The sequence below is a fragment of the Zonotrichia albicollis genome, chromosome 3 (genome assembly GCF_047830755.1).
Source record: "Zonotrichia albicollis isolate bZonAlb1 chromosome 3, bZonAlb1.hap1, whole genome shotgun sequence".
Classification (NCBI taxonomy): Eukaryota; Metazoa; Chordata; class Aves; order Passeriformes; family Passerellidae; genus Zonotrichia; species Zonotrichia albicollis.
The window spans coordinates 100,644,847-100,671,916 of record NC_133821.1 but is presented as its reverse complement, the minus strand read 5'-3'; the positions used below and the strand labels follow the sequence as shown (position 1 = coordinate 100,671,916).

Here is a 27,070-nt window from a genome sequence, read left to right as displayed (position 1 = left end):
TGCTGTGTCTTAATAGAATACGTAATACTTGGGATGTTTGCAAATGAACATGAGTGGGTAATTTATATAACAAGAGGGACCAATCTATCACACAGTGTGTAAAAGCATATTTGAACTAGAAGGTTATAGAAACTCTGCCGTATATATATTCAAGGACCATACGTAGTTCCCTGGTCTTTTAACTGATGGGATCATTAGCAACAGCATATTAAACACCTGAAGAAGTGCTGGGGGCAGAATGAAAGAGACCTGTGTCAACAGTTATGAAAGACCAACGTACATCTCCAGAGTACATAAACTTCTTTTTGCACCACAAACTCTCAGTGTGAGTTATTACTCCCTTTTTCTTTTTTTGGTGTTGAAGATCTCTATAAAGGTGTGACACCATCACCCTATACCAGTTCCTCCTGTTGCCATGCAGCAAAAATCAATCTAGAATCTCAAGCAATCAGAGAGGAGTTTCAATTTCAAAAGCTTTTTATCTTTGTTAACTACATGCCATTTCCCAGTTGAAGGTAATAATAATGCACACCAATCAGCTCACCACTGCAGCATTGCTTTTAGTAGCAGAAGCAGAGCAAAGCAAAGCAGAGCAACAGTGTGCAAACATACACCCATATACATCCCTATAGCTCCAAAATAAGTGATATCTTGTGGAATTTGCTTATTCAAACTTATCATTGTAATCTCCAGTAATTAAGTGGAAAATAGGCTTTGTTTTTCAAAGGCAGCAACTGAAATTTATTTTGATTATCCACTTAACCTATTCTGTGGCAAATGCAACATTTAGGATGAGACTACACAAGTGATATATCCAGAAAGTCCAGTATTAACTTACTCAAATTAACTGTACATCAGGTATTTACCAAGCATGGTCCCATGTATAAAGAACTGCAGACACAAAAGAAAACGCTATTGTGCCCATATCTTCAACACTATGCCACCCCCTATTCTAAAAAAAACAACAATAGAAATACAGAAAGGTATGTAAAATACAAAACTGATCAGAGATACAGGTGGGATTTCGGGAGCAACTAAATAGATTAAGTTCCTGTGGTTTGGAGGGTGCAAGATTGGGTAACGTGGAGGGGAAGATAAAGATCAGGAATAGAGAATGGCTGCTCATCACTTCTCTTGACATAAGGGCTAGGTTGAACCAAAAAGAATAATTTGGCAATAGATTTAAAAGATATAAACTAATACCTTAACTCCCAATGATAGTATGGCTTTGTATGTTGAAAATTTAGTGGAAAATCCCTCAAGCACATTGAGGGAGGGAAATCCAGGTGAGTCTATTAGGCGCCAGGATGCAGGTACCACTTCCAGCAGAGAAGATGCTGCATGCAAATTGCAGGAAGCTGTCAGCATGCTTTGTCTTTGTCCTGTTAGTGCCCTCCTTCCCTAAGCATTTGCAAGTGGCCTGCCACCCAGTCCTGCAGCTGGGTCTTGTACAGCATCTCTGCAGCTCTCCTGTGAGCACAAGGGTCTCTCCTTGGCCCAAAGTATTAGGAGGGGTACCACTGCTGACTGCAAGCAGCAGAAGACAAATGGGGTATTCACCTCTTCTTTCTCACTTCCACCCAGGGAACTTAAACTCTTCCCAGCCATGGGAAAAAAAACCCCATTTTGCTACTTAATACTCTTATAAGTGTCTGGAGCAGGCAGAAATGGATCCTCATTTAGAGCAGGAGAACAGTTAACTCTTATAAAGCTTTTAAAGAAGCACAGGTCTGAAGAGGTACCAACAAAAGTATACAAGGCTATTTTTGAAGAAACTTCTAACAACCTGTTTCATGCAAGTAACATTTTAATTGTTTGGTTATTAGCCAAACTGAATAATACACACGTAGGAACTGGGGAGATGAGTGAAAGGGAAATAGGAAGATAAAAAGCATGCATTTCTTATTTTAAAATACTTTAAATAGAGTATTAAGGTTTAAACTGTAAAATGTATTTGCTAGATACAGCTGGGAATACTGTTTAGTAACATAATTAGGGATGGCAAAAGAACACATCTGAGTTTTCAAAATCAAGTTTCATTTTGATATAAAACTAAAATAGGGTTTTTAAAATTCTGAAGCACAAGCATATGCACATGATGGAGGGAACAATGCAGCCAAGAGCAGCAAAATATGTAATAATTACAGGTATCATCTAAGACATGGGAACATTTCAGCATTCTGAAACAGATAACACATTTCCACATTGCAGTGTAATGGCTGACATGCTAATGCCTCCCTCTCTTTGTTCTAAGGAAAATATCAATGACACTCATCACAATCAGTCCATATATACTTGTAGAACATTTTTGTTTGCAAGTGACATGGCAATAACTAATTAGCAACTGGCAATTAGAAACATGAAGCTATTATAGGTCCTCTGAAGAAAAAGAAACAATAAGTCATAAAAAGCAAATTATTTTCCAGCAATTGTATGAGTCTTTCATAATAAATCTAATAATACTGGGAAAACAATCTGTGCTTTTTACTGCAGTGCCTTCCCTGTCAAGGATCACTTAAAGAACTACAGGGCTTCAAAAGTAGCTTTGCTTTGAAATGTCTCTGACAAGAAAACCTTCTGGTAATTAAACCAGAGTCAAAATTAATCAAAAGATGATTGGAAACACTAAACTTCTTTGACAAATTAAGAGCACAGATTAAACCCAAAGCAAATCCAGAATATTGTAAACATAACCAAAGCAGCACTATTTCCCATTGTTTTTCCTGAAGCTATATTGATAACTTGAAGTCCTGAAGTTCTCTAAATCATACAGAAATGAAATAATTGAAATAGCCCCCTTCCCCCCAGCTTATTAATCATACCTTAATTTGTGCAAAAGGTCTGTCAAAGTTTCCAACATAAAGAAGACCAACATTCTGGGTGAGTAGCCTAAAAAATGAAAAGAATCTTTTAAGATATCACTTTACATCCATAAGTTTCTTCTGCATCTGCAGTAATTGTTACCAAACCCTAGCAGGGCACCAATCTTCATCACGATAGCAAGAGCTACCCTTGCAAATCTGGTTACACAATTCTGTGTGAGCTACTACAAAAAAGGGAAATTTGCATTAAAGATGGATGCACACCAGTAATTTGTGTTTATGTTCCAAGCAGGTCTTCAAAAAAATAATTTCATAGGGTTCTTTGTGATGGATGCCACTCAGTAATGTGGAAGCATGGCAGGTATGTGCTTTTTCTTTTTATTAGAGACCATTAGAGACAAAGAGAGAGCAAGAGAAAAAGAATTATAAACACACATTCAGAGCAGCAAGCCCAAGAGTTATAACAGATTAGGGCACATAAAAGTATGCACAGTAATACAAAAATGATGTCACTACAAGTAGAAAAATATGAGAGAATCTCTGTAACATTGCCTAATGGTTTGCTAAATAAAAAGAGCCCCAGATACAGCTCGTGCTTACTGTTCTCTTCAAGTCTTAATAAAGTTATTGCATACACCACCAAGATCCAGAGGGACAGTTGGATAAGTGTCTCAAATGCCTGTTCATACTTCTGGAAAAGGGTTTGATTTCTGCAGATACTGTGCAAGTCAATGTTATCACTACATAAACTCCAAATTTCAGAGGAGCATTAGGGCACTGCTGTTACAAACAGGCTGACAGGAACATCACTGGCCAGCAAAAAGGGCAGGAGAGCACTGTTCTGTTCTGACTGCATAATTATAATGTTCCTCTTGCTATGCAAAGGCCCAGCAATCATTCCCTCCATTTTAAAGCCTCATAAGCCTTGCACTGAAATACAGGTTCTTCATAATAATGAGAAACTTTTTGATTACAAACCCTGGAAAGAGTTTCTGTTTTGATTAACAGGGACATTGAAAACCCATCATACTCCTCAGTAGCCCCAAGTTTTCATTAAATGCTTGCTATTTTATATTTTCTTTCAATTTTACATCCCCTTCCCTCTAGCAATAGGGCCTCACAAAAGAATTAAATTAAATAGTGAGAAATAAGTATAAATGTACACATCAGTCAGCTAAAGCAATGACATTGAGGTATCTCCTTCTTACATTATTAAGCATACATATATATATATATATAAATATATATACATATACACACTTATAATTAATACTGAGGGGTTTTTTTTAATAACTAAGCCACCTGCCATTTTCAACTCATTTCTCACCATTGCTAGGCCTGTTTTCACAAACAAAAGAAAACAGCAACTTAGATGGCAATAAATAATTTTGAGCCCACAGAATGTACATACCTTAGTATGATCTTGATTCTTCCCAGTTCTGACAACAATATGATATATATGACTTTAAACTGGTTCACCAACAGTGGGAATTGGTGGGACTCAGCAAAATTGCAAAGTCAAAACATTCACACAGATAAAACAGTTAAGTAAGAAGAGGTGTTGAACTATCACCTTTCAAAAACCTTTCTGTAATTAGATATGGTATACAAAAGTTTCAAGTGCACTGACAGAAATACCCCAAAAAAGAAGAGACCAGTAAGGATCAGACCACATCAGCCACAGTACAGACAGGCAAGTGGATTCCTCCCTTTCCCTATCAGTGTGCCAGTCTCCACCAGAAAGACTTGTATTGTTAGGCAATGGTTTAACAATGGTATAATATGTAAGTCAAGATAAGCATATTGAACTCATTTTCAGTCACAGTAAGCCAAATTTATTCAGAACTCAGGTGTCTGGAACTGGAAAATCCAGCATATTGAGCTAACTTTCTCCTAGAGCTACAAAGCAAGATCAGAAAATATTTAATGGTTTTCTAAATAGAAAGAAACATAAGGGAAGTAATCAGCAAAGGTTTTAAGAGGCTACCAAAAGAATTCAAGGTTTTCTCTCTATTTCAGAGAGAGGCACCTTAAAGCAACAACTGCACATAATTATCATAAGACAGAAAAGATAGTCACTAGCTGTTTTTCTAGTAAGGGACCTTAAAAAAGACAGGACATTCAGTGTGATAATTCCCATGTGGTTATACTTCATGTTTTCTTTACCAAATAAAAATGCAGGACTATTAAAAATCAAAGGCTTTAGTACTGCTTTAATTAGAAGTAACAAACATCCAGAGAGCCTTAAGACTGGTCTTTCCAGGAGACTGCCCAGCTGTCTACACAGTTTTAAGATGCTATCACTGATGTATGCTCCAAATGAACTGCAAGACTTGGTTTCCTTAATAAGATTGATATTGACACAGTACAAGCTGATTACTATTCATTCATCTTTCACTGCCTCTGCTAAAAAGTAATTTACTTACAACTTTTTATTTGTACTCACATGGCACTTCAAAAAGCAATGTTAATGCAATGTTAGGAAAATGTTTAGAAGTTATTTGCAGCTCTCTCTTCCTTAAATAAGAGGTTGCATTCTGTATTTCTCTAGTTTACACATTCCTATTGAGTTCTGTAGTTCAAAATTATATCACCAACACATAAACAGTTTCCATTTAAGAACTCAAGAAGGTTGAAATGAGTGCCCCACTATGAAATATCCATGCTTTAAGCCCCTAAATGGTCTGAGCAATTACAAAAATACCGAAATCTCATCACTAATCTAAGCTCTTTTACTCTGGGTGTTTCTTATGAGCGTAATCTCTGAATTTCAGAGGCTGAGCTCACACAGAAGAGCCAGGAGAAGTAAGCAGGCTGTGACAGGAGTCACCACTGAGGCTCTGAAAAAGCCAAGCTAGTGCAAGAGTGTTACCATCTCCACAGCAGCCACCAGTGGCAGGACCAAAAAGCCATGTGCCATTGAGGAAGTAGGCAACAGAGAGGAGTATGTGCCAAACTCCATCTCACCCAGAGAAACTCAGCACAACTGACCTCTAAATGACACTTAGATGTACCTCCCACCAGTCAGAAAGTTCAAACTATGCATAGCTGGTTTTGGAGTTCTTTACCACGATACCAGAGTGCACTTTTAAGTACCTAAAATTAACTTTCGATTATAAACATTAATGTGTCTAAATTGCTACAGATATTCTCTCCTAATACTCTCAACTAATTACCCTTTGCCTTTAAAGGCTTCCCAATGGTAAGCAGGGTTGGCATGGAAGCACTTTTATGCCAAAGCTGTCTTTTAAATGTCACTCTATTTCTTACTTAGCTTAACAATTGCACAGTTCTGCTCTTAAAACACCATCAGCAGCACTCAACACCAAACCCTGAACAAAGTTGGACATCACTTGTAATCGGCTAAAATCGATACCAGGTGATGAAACAGTGATGACAGCTTCACAGCACAATTATTACTTTTGAATGTCACTTCAAATAACTACCTTAAAATCATGAGAAACAATAATCAGAAATACAAATGCTTTCTGGCACTTCAACACGTATTAATTTTTATATAAGAATATGTAGCAATATACAAAGTTGCCTAGCTTACAGACTGTCATATATTTTATTTGTAGTCTCTTCCATTCAATACATTATCCATACAATTCCCCTTTTTTTTCTGTACATTGAAGGAAAGAAACATGACTCCAAGAAACAGTAGCTCTTTAAGATGTGCTGTCCATGTTACATAACACTCCATGCTTTCTCCTATACACCCAAGTGAGCAGACCTCTAGCCCAATATGCCCAATATGTTAGGGCTGCAGAGTTATATTTCAATGCAAACTACATAAATACCCCAAGAGTGTCAGGACAAACCATTTCAGAGTTTTGACAATATAACATCAAGATCTTAATGGCCCATCCAGTACCAAGAAAATGCTGCTACATAGTTATCACTAAACTTCCCTAATTTGGTCTTTTCTGGGATATAAACACACACAATGTTTTCAAAATCCAAGCTGCAGGAGCCAAGTACTGCTGTTTGTGGGGGAAGCTGACCATAGGAGTAGGCATGGTCAGGCCAGGTGAGCCACAGGGTGTGGTGGCAACAGTGACAGTGGTTAATGCAAATAAACACAGGACAGGATAAGAAACTGGGTAAAAAGAAACTTGGAGTAAGGCACTGTTGGGACAGCAGGAGATGTGGAACACTAGGGATGAGAAAGGTATAAAGGAATGAAAAAGCAGCCCTCTGGGTTGGAAAGCACTGGGGTAGAGCTCTGGGCTGGAGACCAAAGGATTAGAGAATGGGAGCAGCAGAATCTGATTTACCAGAGAGTTCATCCCCCCTGAGCACAGCTGACCTTGTCTGGGGGCTGGGACATTGCCAGCACCACTGCCTCCTTCCTTTGGCCATGGGACTGACCCTTGGCTGTGGACTTTATGAGGGCAGCACGTTTCAAAGAAGCCTGATCATTTCTTCTTCTCCACACACTGTCTGTTTTTGCTAACTTACTATTACATGTTAAGATGAAGGTGCATTACCCTTTCAGTATCTAAAGGGGAAGGACAATAACAGAGCTAGAGAGGAAGTTTTTTAAAGGGTCTGTCACGATAGGACATGGGGAAATGGCTTTAAACTGAAACAAGGCAGATTTAGATTAGGTATTAGGAAGAAATTCTTTCCTGTGGGGGTAGTGAGACAATGGAACAGAGAAGCAATCCATCCCTGGAAGTGTTCAAGACTAGAGTGGATAGGGTTTTGAGCCACCTGGTCTAGTGGGTGGTGTCCCTAATCATGGCAGGCAGTTAGAACTTTATGATCTTGAAGGTTCCTTTCAATCCAAACCATTCTGTGATTTCAAGATAATACTGACAAAAATTCAGAAACTGCTCACCAAGCCACCAATGCTCCAGCCATTAAGCAGTAGTTTGTGAAGGCAGAAAAGCAGATGCCAAAGAGTTCCTTCATATTTTTTTGGGAGGTGTACCTTGAGGAAACCACTACAGCTTGATCTGTACCCCAAATGCCCATCCCTTCCAACTCAAAAGCTGCCTTGAAAATCCACTCAGGTTATCAGAGAAAACCACCCAAACTAGAGCTGAACACATTAACTTCTGAGTGGTTCATATACAAAGCAGCAGTGAGTTTGCCTTTAGGCTACCTAGCACTGCTCTGCAGATTATGGAAGGAGGTTTCCATAAAGGAGCAGAGAAATAAAGGTGCAGGGAGGAGCCAGGAGCTGCTACCTCTCACAGGAGCAAGTTACTGCAGATCAGCTGAACACGGTAATTTGCCCCTGAGCGAGGCAGCAGCTCCTGCGCTTGCTCTGGTGAGTGCAAGACTGGTGACACATGGTGCAGGGACACAGACAGACCTGCAGCTCTTGCCAAGAGCACAGGGGTCAGAGAGGCTTGAAAAGCAGGGAGTATGGAGCTAAAAACAGTGTGTGCAGCAGGAGGGCTGAAAAGAGGTAATTGGCACTGGAAAGGAATGCGTGGAAGGAAAATGATGACCAATGAACAAACATGTGGCCTGGGGGGTCTGGTTTCTCAGGAAGAAAGCTGCCCTGCAACAGGCAGTGGTGGGCACAGAGCTGCCCACAGCAATGCTTCAGTCACTCACTAGCCCTAGGAAAGAGAACATCCAACTTCTTTACATTTCAACAAAAGTGCTCACAAAATCCCAGAACTGGTGACAATTTATCAAATAATGTCTTGCAGTATTTTATTAGGCAATCGTAAAATTTAACTTGACAAACATTATGTTTGAAGAGTGGGTCATTGCTCCACATAAGTCAAGCAGTTTGATACCTTACCTCTGGTTTATGCTTGCTGGTTCACCGTTTCACCAGTCACCAGAGCACCTAACCCTAGACGAGTTTCATTCTAGATAAGTTTGTGTTTGTTTTTAGGAGCTTGGTAAATGCTATAGCCTGCCACCAAAGCTTTGTTGGATGTAATAAAACTTCACTGTTGTATTTTATAATCACAAAGGTATTTGAGGGCATGCAAAACTGCAGTAACTTCCAAAACTCATCTTGATACTGTGCATCTGTCTCTGCTCATAATGACAACATGGATGGAATTGACTGCTTTCTGCAAAGGACGAGGGGCAGCTTCTGCTGTGGCCTGTTCTCTTACCTGAAAGAACTCTCCAGATCAGACAGGCTTTTTTCTGGTTTATACAAACAGTGGATTGATACCTGAAACATCCTTGGTGTCTACTTGGAGGGATCTCACTCTATGAGAAATTATTAAAGAGGAATTCCACTGATGAGATGATGAGATAAAGGGATTAAAACACATAAACTACTTCCACTTTACAGGCCGAAGTGGAAAAAAGCAGCTACATTGGCACTAGGAACTGATGTAACAACTTCATCCTTTTTATGCTGTGGGCAGATTTGCACTCTTCACACAGGTTGGTAGTGAAAAGATTTCAATCCTAAGATGATGTGTGCCAAAACTGGAACAGTTGTGAAGCAAAATGGAAAGAAAAAATATCCTGACACCCAGCTGGATTATTGACCTTTCTGCACATCTGCATCTTTATTGCTAAGACCATCTCAGTGTACACATCCATAGTTGATTAGGGCCAAAAATGCAACACACCCTGTTTTGAATATAAATTGGAGAATCAGAATAAAATTTTAGGAAAATCCATGTCACCACACACACAGTCTAAATTCCCATATTTACAATAGCTATATAATGGGGATTAATACTAGTTATGTCATTTGTGTGATAAGCATATACAAATACTATACTGATATGCTCTGTATGTGCTTTTAACTGTCTCTGAAAATCAATCTGGATGCATTTGCACATTTTGGGCAGACATGACTGATAGAAGTCATGAACACAGATGAACAGCAGCCCTGACAACAGAAGTAACACCACTGTAAGTTAAGTAACTGTATTTTCAAACACTGCTTGAATGTTCTTCATGAGTAGCTTTGAGGATAAAGGTTCCTTGCATACAGAATTTCATAAATTTTGTATTCAATTGTACAAAGAAATTATTCCACTATGTCATTATTGCATATGATGACCTGAAAGCACATGATGACAAATAAAGCACTATGACACAGCAGAAAGGATACCATAACCATGTGATGAAGCGGATGTCCTTTTACAAGCATGATAAATATTCTGCCTTTATTCTGTGTTCACTTAAACTGGGAGGGGAAACTGCAATGTGCTGCAGTATCAAAATCATAGAAAAAAAAGCAGCTTCCTAAGGAGTTTCTTGAACAATCACTTAAATTCTATTACCGTGACATTCCAATTATATTTTGCTTCTTGCTTATGATAATAATTTCCTATTTGTTTAAAACTCTAATATGTATTTTCCAGGAATATAAAAACAAGAAGAAAATCAGAAAAGAATAAACAGAGAATTATGAAAAATGATGTTAGGGTCAAAAGAATTAACTTCCTACATTTAATTTTTTAAGATCATTATTTCATTAATGTAATTCACTGACTATTGTAAGAGTAACATAGTGAAAATACTAAACTAGGTATTTAAATATAGAAATATTTTTTTAAATATTAAAAAGGAAATATTTTAAAACAGTAATATTTTAAAACATATAAAAGGATCCAATACAAGTTATGAAAAAGGCTAATAACAGTGCTTGTAAATTTAAACTGGCATGCATATATGGTCTGCAAACAACATGTATTTCATCTTTTTCTAGAAGCATAGAGAGTCAAGAACTTGACAGTTCCACAGAAGCAATGCATTCAGAACAAGGACAATGGCAGCACACAGGCTTCACAGGTGATACAGAAGAGCTGTCTCCTGCTTTCCACAGTGCATTTACCAGCCACCTACGAAAATATTCTAACAGAAATTGTTACTCATCAGTCAAGCAAGAAAACATATTTTTTGTGGACAAATCTAAGCTATTCTAGTATAATTACTGTGGTAAGGAATAGGCAAATAGACTGTATATCTGATTTAGGACATTCTTCTTCAAATAAGAGCAAAAACTCAAGAAAGTTGTGAGGGAACTGAAAGAGATGTTATGCACTGCCACTTACAAAGTAAAAATGCAAAAATCCCTGGGTAAGAACATGAGGGTGGAAAAGGTTGGGAAGGAATATATTAAAGTGCAAAAAAATAAAAAGAGACCATAAAGAGTTTTATAATACTAAATTAATCTCTACAAGAAACAAGCCTGCAGAAATGTAAGTAAGCCTCTTTCATTCCATGAATTCTGAATTTGCACAATAGTCCAAGGCAAGTTAACGGTGACTGCAATTAACATAAAAGTGTATTCCAAACAACATTCCCAGGGAAAAACGCAGTGGGTAGCACAAACTACAGACTTGAATTTAACACCCTCAGCCCTCCCACAACAGTACTACAATAGCCTGTGCCATTTGTCATATTAATAAGCATGGTGCTTTCAAGCACATGCAACTCAGGCAACAATATCAATGTTATGTGCTAATTGCCCTCCAAGCTCTCATGTGTGGTACTTGAAAGGCTTCACTGCACTACCTCACTCCCTACAGTAAATCACTACCTGTCACTGACTATTGATAATGGGAATCTTGGCAGTAAGTGATCCCTGAAAGACATACTTCCACTGAACAATGTCACCACTGTTATATACCAAATAAAATAAAAATTACATTTAGAGGCCTTGAAACTGCAAACTGAAGTGACCTCATATCTGAGGTAATGGTGATTCCAGACCATCAAAAAGAATAAACTGATTAATATGAAGGTTTACTTTCAATTAGTAGGGTTTAATTTGCACCAATTTTTGAAAAAGTGTTTGGCTGTGGTGGTTTTTTTTTGGGGGGGGGGGGGGGGGGAGGTGGGAGTGTTTTTGTATTTTGTGTATTTGTACACAAATACCTTCCTAGACACAGGGAGATTTTTTCAAGGCATATTTGTGCACTTGAAAACCACAATATCAGATGTTTCCAAACAGCACCTCTTTTTGTTTGCTGCATTGATGTCTAGTGCTGATAATATTTTAATATTTATCCAAAGCATGTTTGGCTTTGTTCTACAGGCAAATAACATAAAGAAGCATTTTGACTACATTTACATATAACCTATTCATAAAAAATAGAAAGGAAAACTAAGTAGAAACAAAAAGTACCTATTAAATAATCATGCCCATTCCTCCACCAACAGAATATTACTCCCTGTAGTATAATGAGCAATTTGGCCAGGCTGGCCATAAATTATCTGGAAAATGAGGCTGCTTGCCTTTTCCTTTGGGAGGTTATTACGTAGTTCAAGAGATTTCACTATTAGAATCTATTTCTGATCATAAACATCAATTTTTCTTTCTGAATATCATCTCTTTCATCTCACTGAAATATAGGACAGGAGTTAGGAACTATTCCCAATTTGCTGGAAGAGCTGCCTGACACTGGCTGTGATGCAACTCTGCCCAGATTTATCCATGTATCACAAAGTGAGAGCACTCACACAGCTCTGCAGTGGCCTCACTGGAACACCATAAATCCACATTCTAGTCTACAACCCCAGAGGGTCCTTTCACCTTGGCCATCTTTTAAAATATAAAAGACACCACAATATAGCAAATTCAACCACCAGAATTAAGTGAAGAATTGATACCACAATGTGAAGCTTTGTATCACAAGACTTCAATAAAATACAGTCTCATTTAAGTCCAAACAAATTCATTTTCAGTGTTTCAAGAGGTACTTAAGAAAACCAGATTTCTAACAACAAGTAAGATATAGAAGAAACAAATGAGATAATGAAAAAAAAAAATCCCAAGCATAGAAAAGTAGAAAACTGGTAAAAAAAATCATGTGGAAATACATGATTCTGTGAAATTACAGGAAGCAACCAAGAAAGATAGGAAGACTGAAGAGGTTGAAAAGGTAGTGGATTTGTTTGTACCCACCAAAAAAATAAAGGCATTTAGTCAGGAACATGGAGTTTCTTAGTCACTGAAATGAAATCCCTGCAGAAAAGGGAGGTACTAAAAGAAAAGCTCTGGAGTTATATTGATAATTAAGGTGAAAGCAATCACCAAATTCTGACTTTTTCAACATAGGGAGTCTGAATTGCTATTTTAAAAAAATCCAAGTCAATCCTATACACAGAAAAAGGGTATTGTCTGCAAACTTCCCAGAGCCCCTACCCTTTAGCACAGCATTGTTCAGCACGCCCACCTTGGCCATGCATGGCAGTGCTACTTAGGAGGTTGCACATCCCCTGCACTCACACTGTGGCTGCATCTGCCTCTCTTTTGATCATTTTAATGAAAGAGTGCTTGAAAAGTAGTGGGGGACGGGAGAGGCAGCAAGCACACTGACATAATCGATTCAGACTGCCAAAAGGCATCTGTTACACTCTTATTCCATACTAATTTATTTTTTAAAAACCATAAAACTAGGCAGTAAGTACTTTCATATGGAAGACACTTCTTACTGTTAAGGACCAAATCCTGCTTGAGATTGTACAGGCAGAAAAAATGGTCAGCTTCCATCTTGGCAAAGGCCAAGTGACTACTCCATTTATATAACAGACTGTTTAGTATATTTATTAGTAATCAGAAAAATATATGAACAGAGAAAGTCTGCTGATTAGGCAAGTTATGAAGCAATAGCTAGCAACTTTAGCCAGATTACAAAGTTCATCACTTTGAAAGGAAGCTGATGTTGTATTTAGTATCACTTGTACCACCTCAGCATTATTTTCCTCTGAAGTGAACGATGTGCACTCTTTTGTGTATGAATGAGGGAAAGGTGCTTACAGCATTTAACTAAGAGATGTATCATAATGTGAATGAGCCTGTCAACTAGAATTCTGTTATTTCCTAACATTTAAAGGGTTGACTTCAAAGCTCACTGAATTTTCTTTCCATGTGATGTTTTGTCATTCCTTTGTTCTTGGTCTTTCTAATGAAAAAAAAAAAACCAAAAACAAAACAAACAAACAAACAAACAAAAAAAAAAAAAAAAAAAAAAACAAAAACAAAAAAAAAACCCAGCACCAGACTTTTGTCCCGCACAACTATTCTAAATTGTAAGAACAGGCTGGAAATTTCAATACTCTGCAATTGTAACAGGTTGTTACTACTGAAAAACCATGACAAAGAACTGGCAGGGAAGGTATGATGGGGTGATCTCATCTGGCTATAATTTCCCTCATTCTGCCCTTCATTTGACAGCACAGATGCTCCAACAGCTTTCTGGTTTTCCCAGTGCCCTGCATGCCACACCAGTGGTAGCAAGACCTCACTGGTACCCCGGGTAAAGCAGTTGGTAAAGGAGTATCCATGAACAATGCAGGGCAAACCAAAGACTGATCGAGTGACCTGTATTTAATTCTTGTAACAAAAGAACAAGGAGTCATTGAATTAGTCCAATTGAGTGACAATTCAAATATGATAAAAATTTAAACACAAAACACATAATTAAACTGGAGCTCATAGATGCTGCTCTGGTCCACAAGAGAAACAGAGATTTGACATGCATGTGCATAATAAAAACATCTAGAAGACTAAAATTTTCCCCTTAAAATAAAACAGAGAATACAAAATTCACCTGTCTACACTAACCAGAGATATAATCAGTATGAAAATTCCCATCTTCTTATTAAAGATCCTCCATGGGAAGAGCACCCTTAGCCATATGTATGCACACAGCCAGACCACTCCAACTGATTTCTTTTCCTTCCTGTTTCTCCACATCACTTTAATCATTTATTAAAAATGAATACTTTATTAATTAATCATGAACAACCAGAAAAATGATTGAATTACAGTCTAAAAACCTTTTAGGTATGGGTTTGTGGGGGACTATGCAGATTGCAATCTCAAGGTGAAGCCTGTAATGAACAACGAATTGTTTGTCTGGAATATAGGATATGGACCCAGCTGCCACTCTATCCAGACCCAAGTGCCACCAGCAGAATGCCTGAACAGCCATCTGCTGCAAACAAACCTACCACCCAAAATAAGGTAGGAAGGCTGTCAGAGACCTCATGAATGCTACTGAATGCTTCAAGCTCATTACTGAAACCTTTACGGATGGTGACTGAGTTAGTTCCTCTGTCAATTATAAAATTAAATCCCTCAGCATAGTCACACACAAACTTACAAATGAAATTTCTTTTAGAGAAATTCTTCAGGTAGTAAGAGACATAAATGTAGTATTCCATATTCTGAAATATTAAGCAATGTAGCTTTCCTGGATGTGACAAAATAAAGGACTATTGTGTAATATCAACTAACAACACTGTGATACTTGTTATTGCATCCATAATCTACAAGACATTTGCAGGAAAGCTGCTCTGTGTTTCTAGTGTGTTACTCTGCTTAAAAAAAAATTGTATCCTGACCCACAAAGCTCCTTTCTCTATAAGGGAAATCACTTCTCTGTATCAGAAGTGCCACATCCCCTTCAGTAACCCCTTTATCCATTTCTCTATCTTTCCATTATTTCTCACTCGAATGTTCAGCTGCTCCTTGGTTTTGTTTTCTACAGACTTGTAAAGATGGCTATGTCCTCTTAGTACATTCCACCCCCCTCTGACCTTTTACCCCAACTCCCAAATTAAGAGGGGAAGCCTACTTTTACCAGAGCCACCAGGAGGGGAGTGGGAATGCACTGGGACGATGGCAGCTTGAACAATGCTAAGAAATGGAAGGCAGACAGGATTAGGAACAAAAAACCCCTTCTGAGATGCCTCTGCCCCACACACAGCTCCAAGGTTCACAGCTACTGTTCCAGTTTCTCCTGAGCAGCCTTGATCTCCACTCCAGTTTAAACCTGAGGCAGCCACTGAACCCACAGCAGGCACTGGGAAGGCACTTGGCACATGGTCACACCTGAACTCACACCCTGAGAATGCCCCATGCAGCCAGTGCCACCTCCCTGTGTGAGGAAGAGGACCAGGAGACTCCATCTTAAGGAGCTGCTTCTAAAAAATATTTTGCCCAATACAACCATTTTGCAAGCTCTTCATATGCTATCAGTATTCTTCTTTTCCAATGCCAGCTTTTTAGACTTTATTTAAAATTATTATTCAATTTTGTGACACACTCCCTAAAAAAGTCAAATAAGCTGAAGTCTGTGTGATAAGCAACTTGCAGAAATGTATCTTTTCTATAAACTGTGGGGGGAAAATGAATTCTTTATTAAAATTTCTGTGTTATTATTACAGAAAGAGAGCATCTTTTCATTTACTGTACTGAATGATTAATTTTTATTATGTAGAGCACAAGTGAAAGAGCAATTATGATTAAATGCAAACTGCATAGGACAAAAAATTGATTACTTCCAGACCCTGGTTGATAACCACTGATTTAACTGGTATCAGGATGACCTGCTTTGTCTCTTCTTTCACATCTTTCTGAGAAGATTTATGTAACGTAAATTATTAAGTTATTAATTAACAAATGTACAGTAAAGCAGGGGCGTTTTTTTCCATTTCACAGTCTGCCTCCAACACAATTTTTTTACTCCAAGCAATTTTGCATGTCCTCTTGGACTATAATTTACCCTTGCTAAAAAAAGCTTGCTTAAAAAATCAGTGCAACATGTTTAGTATATTTTAGTTTTTCATGCAGAAAATACTCATTGTGGTTTTTAAGGTACCTGCATGGATAATAAGCATTTTAAAGTAATATAGCTGACTGCAACTATCTACTGGTATTACAGGAAAAAAAAATTCACAATATTCATTATAAAAATTGTGAACTTTATTCAGGTTTGATTTAAGGTAGGACAGTCTCTATGAAAAAGCAATATGTTTTCTTAGGCTAAGTCAGAAAAAACAAGGATGGAGCAGGCAAGTTAATCTCAAGTATGAAGAAAGACTTTGATGTCTAGAAATTTGGCTATTTTTTAATATATCTACGATAAGCATAACAAAACATAAGCAATTGGCTTTCCCTATATACCAGCTACATCTTCAGACCATCAAAGAGAAAAACTTATCAATTGGCATACAGGAATGAAATTTCAGCTATTTCATGGAAATTCTATGCATTTTAACCAGGACTTTAATCACTTTGGAGTAGTAGCAGAAAAAAAAAGATAATCACCTTTACTGGGAAACCAACCCTGAAGACTCACATGCGAATATGGGTGAGAGAAGTAAAGGCAAATGAATAAAACTTCAGCAGGAACACAAAATTGAATCTATCTGGGAACAGTGACACAGTAATGAGAAGGCACAGAAGAGAGAAAAGGGCAGACTGGTAGAGCACATATTACTGTAATAGATGATGGGAAACCTGCATTTTAACACATCCCTGCTGTCAAGTTTTATATCAGCTAGGAAACTCAAGAGCTGTGTGCCCCATATCTTCTTTTACAACCTTGTTTCTTAAAAGAAGTGCAATTTAGGAGTGGTCAAAGTTACTCTGTTTACTCAGCTACTACAGAGATCTGTGCTCTGGTTCTGTGCTCTGCCCCAGTACAGCCCCAGGAGTCAACTCTTGGTGGAAGAACTCCATTTCTTTTGGACATTCCTCTGCTACATTTTACATGCACAGATTAGTGACAATGGGATTACACTGACAGTTCATGCAATTCTACTTTTTTTTTGTCTAAATATTTAATTCCAAATTCAGAATATTGCTTTAATTTTTTGTACCTGGCATTTACACTGGAAGAAGTCTTATCCATGATTGATTTAAAATGCACAGAAAAATAATTACCTCTAAGTTGATGTTATATGCAAACACATTCCTGAAGCAGTAAAAGAATATCAATCAGACAACTAATACAAATACTGCAAAATCAAGTTTCAATTGTTCCTTCAGAGAAATCTTTATCACTCCTTTTTTGAAGTTACATTCAATACTACCTTGTTATTATGGCAGAGAAAATTTATTATCAGAGAGCAAACAGGCACTTAATTCAGATATAAATCACTCGAAGCTAAGAAAGAACATAATTACTGTATTTGACATTTGAAAACTAAGAAAAGGGAAAATTAAATTGTTTTCCTTAGGATCAGAATGCAAGAAGGGTTTTTGGAGAAGCTAGAGAATTCTTGTTCATGAAGTTGTTATGAAGATGACCAGGCTAAAATAGTCTGAAGGAGGCAAGAGTGTTCAGTCTTACATTTGAGAGCTTATGAGTAAGAACTTTTCAACTCTCAACTTTCTCAAGCTTGCACATATGGTACAAGCAGATTTTCTGCAACTGTCCCAATATCCCAGCCATTTCTGTAAATCCAAGTTAGTCTGTCTGTACTGCAGTTGAAATGATGGTTATTCCCCTCATTATACTTTCACTTTCTCCACTTTTAATAAACCCCACCTTTGTCTAAGTTTATCAGTGGTCTTGCCTTATATAGAAAACTGGTTAGCATCTAGAGAAACTCAGAGTTATGGGGATTGGGATGTTCTTACTGTTAGTTTTGTTTACTGATATCAAACTTGAGTAGAAAGCTACCACAGGTACCCACAAATAAATAACAGATTACCTAAAATGAGGGTAGAAAGGGAAGCTCACTAGAATTAGGTTTCCTCCACCCAGCTTCTTCCAGCCACTCACCTTTCCCACTGCTAATATCATTCCATAACTTCAGTATTTCTGACTTTTCAGGTCCCCTTATTAATTAAACTTGAGAATAAGGCTTTGTCAAAAGAAACCACATAAAACTGCCACCAGCTTCTCTGTTGACAGAACTGCTGTTTTAGACGTTCAAAAATCCATTTGATTTTTTAAAGTTAAATAAAAGAACAATATGTGATTCTGGAGCCATTACATCATAGGAATTAACTTTAAATAATTACCAAATTTTTGCCCTTCTGTCAGAAACTATGCATTTTGTCTTGTAAGAAATTTATATGAAGTCAAATTTAGTGAATGAAAGTAATAATTCAAGTTGAGCAATAACAGAGATATGCCTTCTTAACAAGAAGACATAACACGAAACAAGAGTACATAACTAGATCACACTGCTTAAATAATAACCTGGTAAAAAAAAACAGAAGAGAAGCAACTGTGCAAAGTTTACATCTATAGCATCTTTATGCTATGCATTCCTAGACTGTTTAAAGATCTTTCTGTATTAAATTTTCATTCTAAAGGAGTCTTCAGTTTCATAACTCAGCTTTCAGCATCAAATAATTTTGGGCCAAATGTTGTACAAAATCCTTGGGGAAGTGAATAAGCCTCAGTCTATACAGGGGAAAGCAGCAGAACAGCCAGCACTGTATAATTTCAATATTTGTTCTTTTCTGCAGTCAATAGGGTTCATAGCTCTTCCTCAGGCTTGTCCAGTAAACTTGTCAAGTTTTTAAGTAATTGATACAGGTTATACCGTGCTATAAATAAGAGGGACCAATTTACTTTCACTCAAATGAAAGTGTTTTACAAGTCTAAAACAATGCCCCCTCCTCTTGCCACAGTCTGGACATAGGCATGCCTTTTGCCCATAGAGGCACTATCAAAACACAAAATTTGCCAGCCAAATAACATAAAAAACTTAACTTAATCTCTGAAAAAGGCACGATATCATCTTCAGAAAACACATGGAAAATTTCTACATACTGCATGTATCTATCTGAATATTACCAAAAAAACTGGCATATGATACATGAAAAAAACTTAAATTGTGTAATAGTTTCCTCTTATTTTTAATATGAGAGCAAAACTAAAGTAAACAACAGAGAAATGATCACTATGCAGAAACCATTAATCATATGTTATTAAATGGCTGAGCAAAAGAGAAAAATGACCAGCTTTGAACATTTCATTTTGGTGACATAATTCAAGTAACTGAAGCTTAATACTTCTGCTGTTAAAGCAAGCTGTGTTTATAGCCTATTTTAGCTGGAAGAATGCATTTGCATGCCATCCCATTGCCTCTCCTAAAACCAGAAAATTATTCCAGTTTATCATAATAAAGAATTCACCTCTTGAAATGCAATTTTCTTAACACACAAGTAACGTATGAAGATTTTTTAAAAAGTGAGCATTGTGCAGAAACCAACTGCAAACATTCTGCTCAGTGGGACTCCAGCAATTTCTGCTTCTCTTCTTGAATGAGACCAGAATGATCAACAGTCAGTCCTGAGTAGAACTGTGCTCAGATCATTTTAATTGCAAATTAAGAAGTCAGAATGTTAACGATACTTAGTTGAGGAGAGTTAGCCATGTCCATAGGAAATCTTCCCTTTCAGATCAGATCCTTCATTAGGAGATATCCAATTCACTTCTGAAACTGTCTTAATCTATTCCACAAATCCAGAGATTTCCTGCAACTGAATATTCTCTTTCAAGCAGAATTCTGTATTCCTGAGAAAAAAAGACTAAAATTCTGATAATTTGATATTTGATACTTTAACATTCAGCAAAAGAGTGAAGTGTTTTTATAAACATCTGAGCGAAATGATGGTTTTGACATTTTCCCATTGAGAAGCAAAAAGATAAAATAATCAAATTCACTATCCTGTTTCACTCCTCTCAATCCAACCTTCTCTATCCTATACTTAGAGATATATACATGAGATTTAATTTATAATCCACTGATAAATATTTGGTCACAATGCAATCTTTTGATACTTTGTGAAGAAAAGGCTTTAAGCATGAAAATAGCCAAAGATTATAGCTTTGAAAAGATTTAGTTGTTATAAGGGGGAAAAATGCCATCTGCTGGGTACAGGTGAGGACTGTCCTTTTCTTCCCAACACACCATGCTGTCCTGAGAGAGTTTTCTCTCCACTTCATAATTCATTTTCCCATCTTGAAAACTGATACAGATACATGCATTGTTTTTGAGGGAATGTAATAACAACCTGACTAAAACTCCATAACAAAAGCTTCTTACCATATACTTCTTAGAGGCTGGAGGGCTGACAACAGATAGGATGACTAGCAAAAGAATAATGTTGCTATTAATCTTTTAAAAACATTAGAACTGTCTCTAACATTCCTCCCCACACCCCCCAAATACTTCACATACTTTTGTATTTTCACCTATATAAATGTCACTGTTAGGTGATTTATAAGCCATGGAATACTGGTTGGTGGAGTACAGGTAAAGAACCATTCGGTTACCCAGCTTAAAAGCACAAAACCAAGGCACTGAAAGCCTCCTTAATAAAGTATGAAAAAGAAGTGGAGAATGTCCAGTTAAGAAATTTATTTGTATGAAGAGGGCAAAAAAATTAATAAGAGAAAAACCCGATTTAATAAAATAAATAAGCTTTAAAATTAAGAAGTGTGATAAAAGGTAGATAGGGTTTCACTATGTTAACATGAAGAAGAAAACAAAAGAGTTGCTTTGATTCATAACAAACAACAGGATTCCTTTACATTTTTGCTTGCTATTAATTTTACAATGTAAAATGTAACAGCCTGTGACCTGTGTGTGCAGATACACATATGCATATAGGTATGTATATAAATTTAAAATTCTGATTCATCTCATATGAAGCTGAACCAGCTTACACTTTTGGAAATCTGGGTTTCAGAGTTAAAATAAAGGCTTGTTTTTCTTCTATACAATGATGCTAAAAAGCATGCAGCTTCTGTGATGTACATATCTTTCTTTTGTTTAAGATAAAAGCCTTGATTTCAGAATAGAATTCAGTACCAAAACATGCTTGTACTTCACATCCACTGTCATGACTGCTTTGTAAAAAGACAACAAGCATAAAAACAATGAAAATAAGGAACTTTGGTCTTTTTAAGATCCTGAGGACATGTTGTCAGATTGACCCAAAACTCTACTGAAAACTATTAAATGCTTTTTACAAATTTCCACTCAAAGTACAATATGTGCACATGCTCCATACACACCATTACTGTTCTCTTCCCTATCACTCAGGTAACAACATGCATTCTCCACTACCACTGACTTGTTAGGCCCTGATTATGCAAACTGATCTCCCACTGACAGATACATGCACCCATAGCCTCACTGATTTTAATGTGCTTCTATAGCAGGACAAGCATCTTTCCCCAGAAAAAAAAAGCTACAAGCTGGGTGTTAGTTAAAAAGACAGCAAATGTGAATTACCAAACCTATGGCGCATCCCAAGTCATTACACAGATATCAAAAATCCAATTTATTTCCTCAAAATGAAAATGTCCCTTAAAATGCTAATTTTTAAAAACTCATTCTACACGTACATAGTTTGTTTAAGTCAATCATCACATCTTGAATGCCCCCAAAACCAGAGATACTAGATAATTATCCTGAAAAAGGATTAAGTAGGTTTCTTTTCTAATGTTTCTGAAGTTGTAAGATAAGCACATGTACCAAGAATTTCTCTTTGCTATCAACGAGGGAAGGTGAAACTGCTGATAATCTCCCTGTATTTCAGAAGCCCACAGTTGCATGCATACCATATTGATAACACTTAATGGCAGAAATGCAAACAATCTGCATCAGGGTCATTTATTTTGTTGACACATTTTGCTGATTCCAAACTACTTGTGAATTCAGTAAGACACAAAAAGCTAGGCTTCTAATTCCTAAACCAATTTCAAAACATTCTGATGGTATCAGAGCAAACTGAATGGTAGTCTTGGAGCTACGACTGTCGTGAATTATTTTTATCTTTAATATATTAATTATTTAGTACTTGTATCTGTTCTTTTATGATTTCTGAGTTTGGTGTTGTCAGAAAATTAAGTAATAAAATGCTCAGAGTGAGACCAGTGAAGAGTAAATATATGTACAATATCGTTTTCTGTCCAGACTGTTTGCTCTACTCTACCATGGTGATAATTTCTTTTTCCTTCTTTGAGCCACACCACAGAAGGCAAAGGAGTCATTTGAGCTGAGGTTTTTTCCCTTTTAAATGCATGTTTCATAGAATCACAGAATGGTTTGGGTTGGAAGGGACCTTCAAGATCATAAAGTTCCACTCCCTGCCACAGGGACCACCTTCCACTAGACCAGGTGGCTCCAAGTCCCATCCAACCTGGTCTTGAACAGCATCAGGGATGGGGCATCCACAGTTCCTCTGGGTATTCCAGTGCCTCACCACTCCCACAGCTAAGAATTTCTTCCAAACACTTAGCCTAAATCTGCCCTTTTTCAATTTAAAGCCACTCCCCTTTGTCGTATCACTATAGGCCCTTGTAAACAACCCCTCTCCAGGCTGAACAAGCCAAAACCTCAGCCTGTCTTTGTAGGAGAGGTACTCCAGCCCTCTGATCATCTTTGGAGCCTCCTCTGGATTCATTCCCACAATTCTTTAATTTCAAACACCAGGAAAAACACTTATTTTTCAGGCCTGTAATAATCCTATATTAATGCTCCTCTCTGAATAGTTTCAGATGTATAGATCTGTAAACTCAAGAAAACAGGCAATAAAATCTCATTAAGCAACAAATTAAAACCACAAACACATACCACAAAAAAAAAAAAAACCAAAGCAAACAACTGAATATTAATTTGTATTGTAAACAATTAATGGAGAAAAAAATATTCTGAGTTAAAGTACCATTCATGACATATTTAAAAATCTAGAAAATACCCCTTGTCTGAAAATGGCCAAATAGTCACTACATGTAAAAATGCAGAAAAAATGCATTTCTAAGAAGCTCACGCCAATTTCTAAAATCCATGTAAAGCACTTTGAACAAGATGTTCACAAATACTCTCTAATAAGTCCTATAAGTTAAAAAAAAATATATGCACTGATGGAAAAAAAATATGCTCACAACTGAGTTCCAGTAAGTTTGAGAGCAGCATATCTATTTCAAGCTATAGCAACAGGAAGATGAACTTTTTTTTCTATGTAAATCAGATGACTTTTAAATTATGCAAACCTTAACAGTGGCAAACCTTTACAGTGTATAACATAGATCAATATCAAATCCCTCTTTATAAAAATTGTATGTTATTTTACTTTGCAACTCACAAATCTTCTCAAAAAGGACAATCACACAATTTGCAAATTAAATATATGTACAATAAATATTCTTACTCTAAGTACTGTAAAATCTCTATTTACAGTAAAGAAAGCATAAAGAAAGAAAACCAAAAATGTTTAAAATACATATTAGTTTAAGAGTCTAACAGTTCCATGTTATTTGCAAAATATTTAACATCTGATCTGCAAATTATCTTAGAATAAGTCTGATTGGCAAGGACCATTACATGTCATCTGTCTGAAGCTCAGGACTGGGTCAGCTTCCAAGTTATATCAGGGTACACTCACAGGCTCATCTAATTAACTTCTGAATGCTTCCAAAGATGGAGACTCCACAACTTGCCAGCCTACTACAGTGTTTGACTTTCATCACGCTGTTTCTCCTCTTGACCTTCTACAATTGGTGTCCTTTGCCTGTCTTTTTTTCAACATCAATCTCAGAGCAATGTGGCTTCATCCTATCTATCACCTGCTGTTAGGGAGTAGTAAACAGCAGTTAAGTATTACACAGCCTTCTCTTATTAAGACAGAGGAAACCCAGTTCTCTCAGCCTTTCTGTGTATGCCATGTTCCCCAATCCCCGCACAGACTTGGAGGCACTCCACTGAACTTGCTCTAGTGCATCAATGTCTTTCTCAATTTGGGGAGCCCAAAACAAGACAAGTACTCCAAATGCAGTCTCACAAATGCCCAATAGAATTGGAGAATCATCTACTCCACTGCAGCCCAGCTATCACATTAATTGGCTGCCTTTTGCTCTAAGGGCTAACTCTCACTCCAGTTTCAAAGTTTTGTCTTCCAGTATCCCGAGCTCCAGTTTGCCTAAGTAGTCCCTAAGTTCAACTTCCCTGCACTCTGCCATGAGATTCAGGGACCCCAAAAGCCTGAGAACAGACCTTACCAAAGCAAAGGCTGCAGTGTGTACCCTCAGCATTTTTGCATCTTTTCCACTGTCTAGTGCTGCATCAGCACCACACCATTTCCTTAAGTCTTCCTCCCATTAACAAGTACCTACAGACACCAGTGACTTAGCTTCAATTCCAGTGCAGTTTTGCCTTTCCTACATCCTTCTCTCTACACCCAACACCGTTGTTACATTCTTCATGGAGGTCCGTCACTATTTACAGACTCCATACATTTCATTGTTTGGGTGAGTTGACTTAGGAATTCCCCATTCGAGCAAGCTGTACCTGTTTGCCACACCTGCTTGTCTTCCTGCACAGGGAAGAGTACATCCTTGTGCATTTGAGGAAGCTGTTCTTGTAGATCAACCAGCTGTTCTGAGCCTCTCTGCAGTTCAAAGGGACCTGACACGGGTTTCTACCTCTATTACATGAAAATCCAAAGCAAATCATTCTGAAGTCCAATATAATTTCTTCACTGCCTGCTTCTCTCACTCTTCTCAGATTATACCACTTTACAGTAGTTTAGTTGGGGGTGGCATCAGCCCTCCATTTCCACATTCACAAGTAGCAAGGAATCTAAGGTACAGGGACAAATAGGAATAGATATCTATCCAAATGTAAATTAGAAGAGAGAAATACATGGGAGGTATGAAAATTTTGGAGATGGTTTTCTTCATCTCACTCAAGAGATAGAAATGGATCTTAACAGAGTGGATAACATGATGACAACTGACACAAGCAACTGGAAAGACTACTTTAAGGCAGCAGCTATTTCAAGAAAAGGGAACAGGGTCTGTAAAACATACAAGACTACATTTACATTCCAATTTGCTAGCATATAGATAATTTTAGGATGATATGAGGCAAAGCTTTTAAAAATCTGGAGAAATGAGTAGCTGAAGTAGAATAATTATCTGACAGATGGAGATTGCCCAAGACTGCCACTTGAACATATAAAAAGATGAGACTGACTTCATTTTTGAAATACAACATTAGAAATTCCGAGAGCATCCTGAGTATTAGTTGTGGAAGGTACAAGATTTTATTCAGTGTACCAGAGGTATAAATAGAGGTTAGATTCAAAGCTTTACTTTGAAAATAGTTTTTAAAGCCTGAAGCTTTACAAAAAGATTTTAAGTATCCTAACATAAGCACTATAGCATACATATTTACAGCATAGCACTTGGCTAAAATGTCTGTCTACCAGTTTCCTTTGCAATGCCAATGTTGCAGCTGCACATGCACATTTCTACCATGGTGGCATTTGGGCTTCTCCTTCCTGTGCCACTGCATTGCTCTTTCTACACATTACATCCTCTTCAATCTGTTGGCACAACCATGCCCCTGCATTTCCTCTTCAGAAAGTCAACTCTAGTAACAGCTGAATGCCTGAAGGTAATATCTAATCAAATTACTCCTTTACTTCCACTAGTAACTCTCACATTTCCACAAAAAGTAACCAATTCCACAGCATGCACGCTTCCTCTAACAACAGTACAGCCATAAACACACTTAACACATTCAAACCTGCACTCAGCCTGCTGCCATCCTCACATGGCACATCTCTGCCTCTATCTGCAACATCTTGTCCTTACTTATTTCATCATTGTTGCACAACTTCATCTGCATTCTGCTTCATAACTCCACTCTACCCAACAGCAATACAGCTCCAACACTGACTGTGGTCTTTGGAGACTAGAGGAACATGGGATTACTGTTTTTATCCCCAGGGTATTTACTTGTAAAAGCCCCTTTCTGTGATGGATGGCACATGTAAGAACGAGTCTGTGCTCTTTGATAATGGACATTCTGCAAACAGGTGAGAAGACAAAGATTTCACAGCCCAAACTAACAACTTCAGTATCACATAAAAGTGGGAATGGGAAGAGAGGAAGGAGCACCAACACCCAGGGCATGCAAACTATCCCATTAGTTCTGCTATCTTAGCTGATTCAATTAACTCATATGGTTTTTCAGCCAGTTACTAATTTTTTTTTAAAGCAGAAGAGTGAAAAAGACTAGCTTATAAAAAGAACAGAAACATAACTATATGCGAGCAAATCAAGAATATCACAGCCATTTTGAACCAGTTGCAGCTCTTCTTCTCCCCCAGTCCTTTTTAATTTATGAAACAAAAAGGAAAATATCACTTCTAAAAAAAAGACATCCACTCGCCTGTAGTATGGCATCTATATGTGGTTGTTGGTTTGTAATTTCCAGTGGATCCAAGGATATCCCCACTATCCTTGAATGAATTGTATTTTATCTTCCATTTTTTTATTACTTGACAATGTCCAAGCTAAACAGAACTTTGCCTAAAAACTGTTTGGGGTTTTCCCTGTACAGTCTAGTTAATAATGGATACAATAAAAAATTACAAACTTAACACTAATAAATAGTTCATGTCTACTTCAAATTACTACTTTTTTTAGAGGAGTACAACTTCAAAGATGAGTAAAACCCTTGATGGTTTTTATCTAATACTTCAAGGTACTAGATAAAATTTATATTATATTGTGATGTGAAATGGT

The 27,070-nt window shown here is 37.3% G+C and overlaps 1 protein-coding gene across 1 annotated transcript in view; it reads right to left on the bottom strand.

Annotated features, from left to right (window-relative positions):
• RNGTT (RNA guanylyltransferase and 5'-phosphatase) overlaps positions 1–27,070 on the bottom strand; it is a 171,081-nt gene that overhangs the window by 31,468 nt on the left and 112,543 nt on the right. The window contains exon 14 of the mRNA XM_074538269.1: positions 2,823–2,889. Coding sequence (XP_074394370.1) covers positions 2,823–2,889 — 67 coding nt within the window. The remainder of the gene's footprint in view (positions 1–2,822; positions 2,890–27,070) is intronic.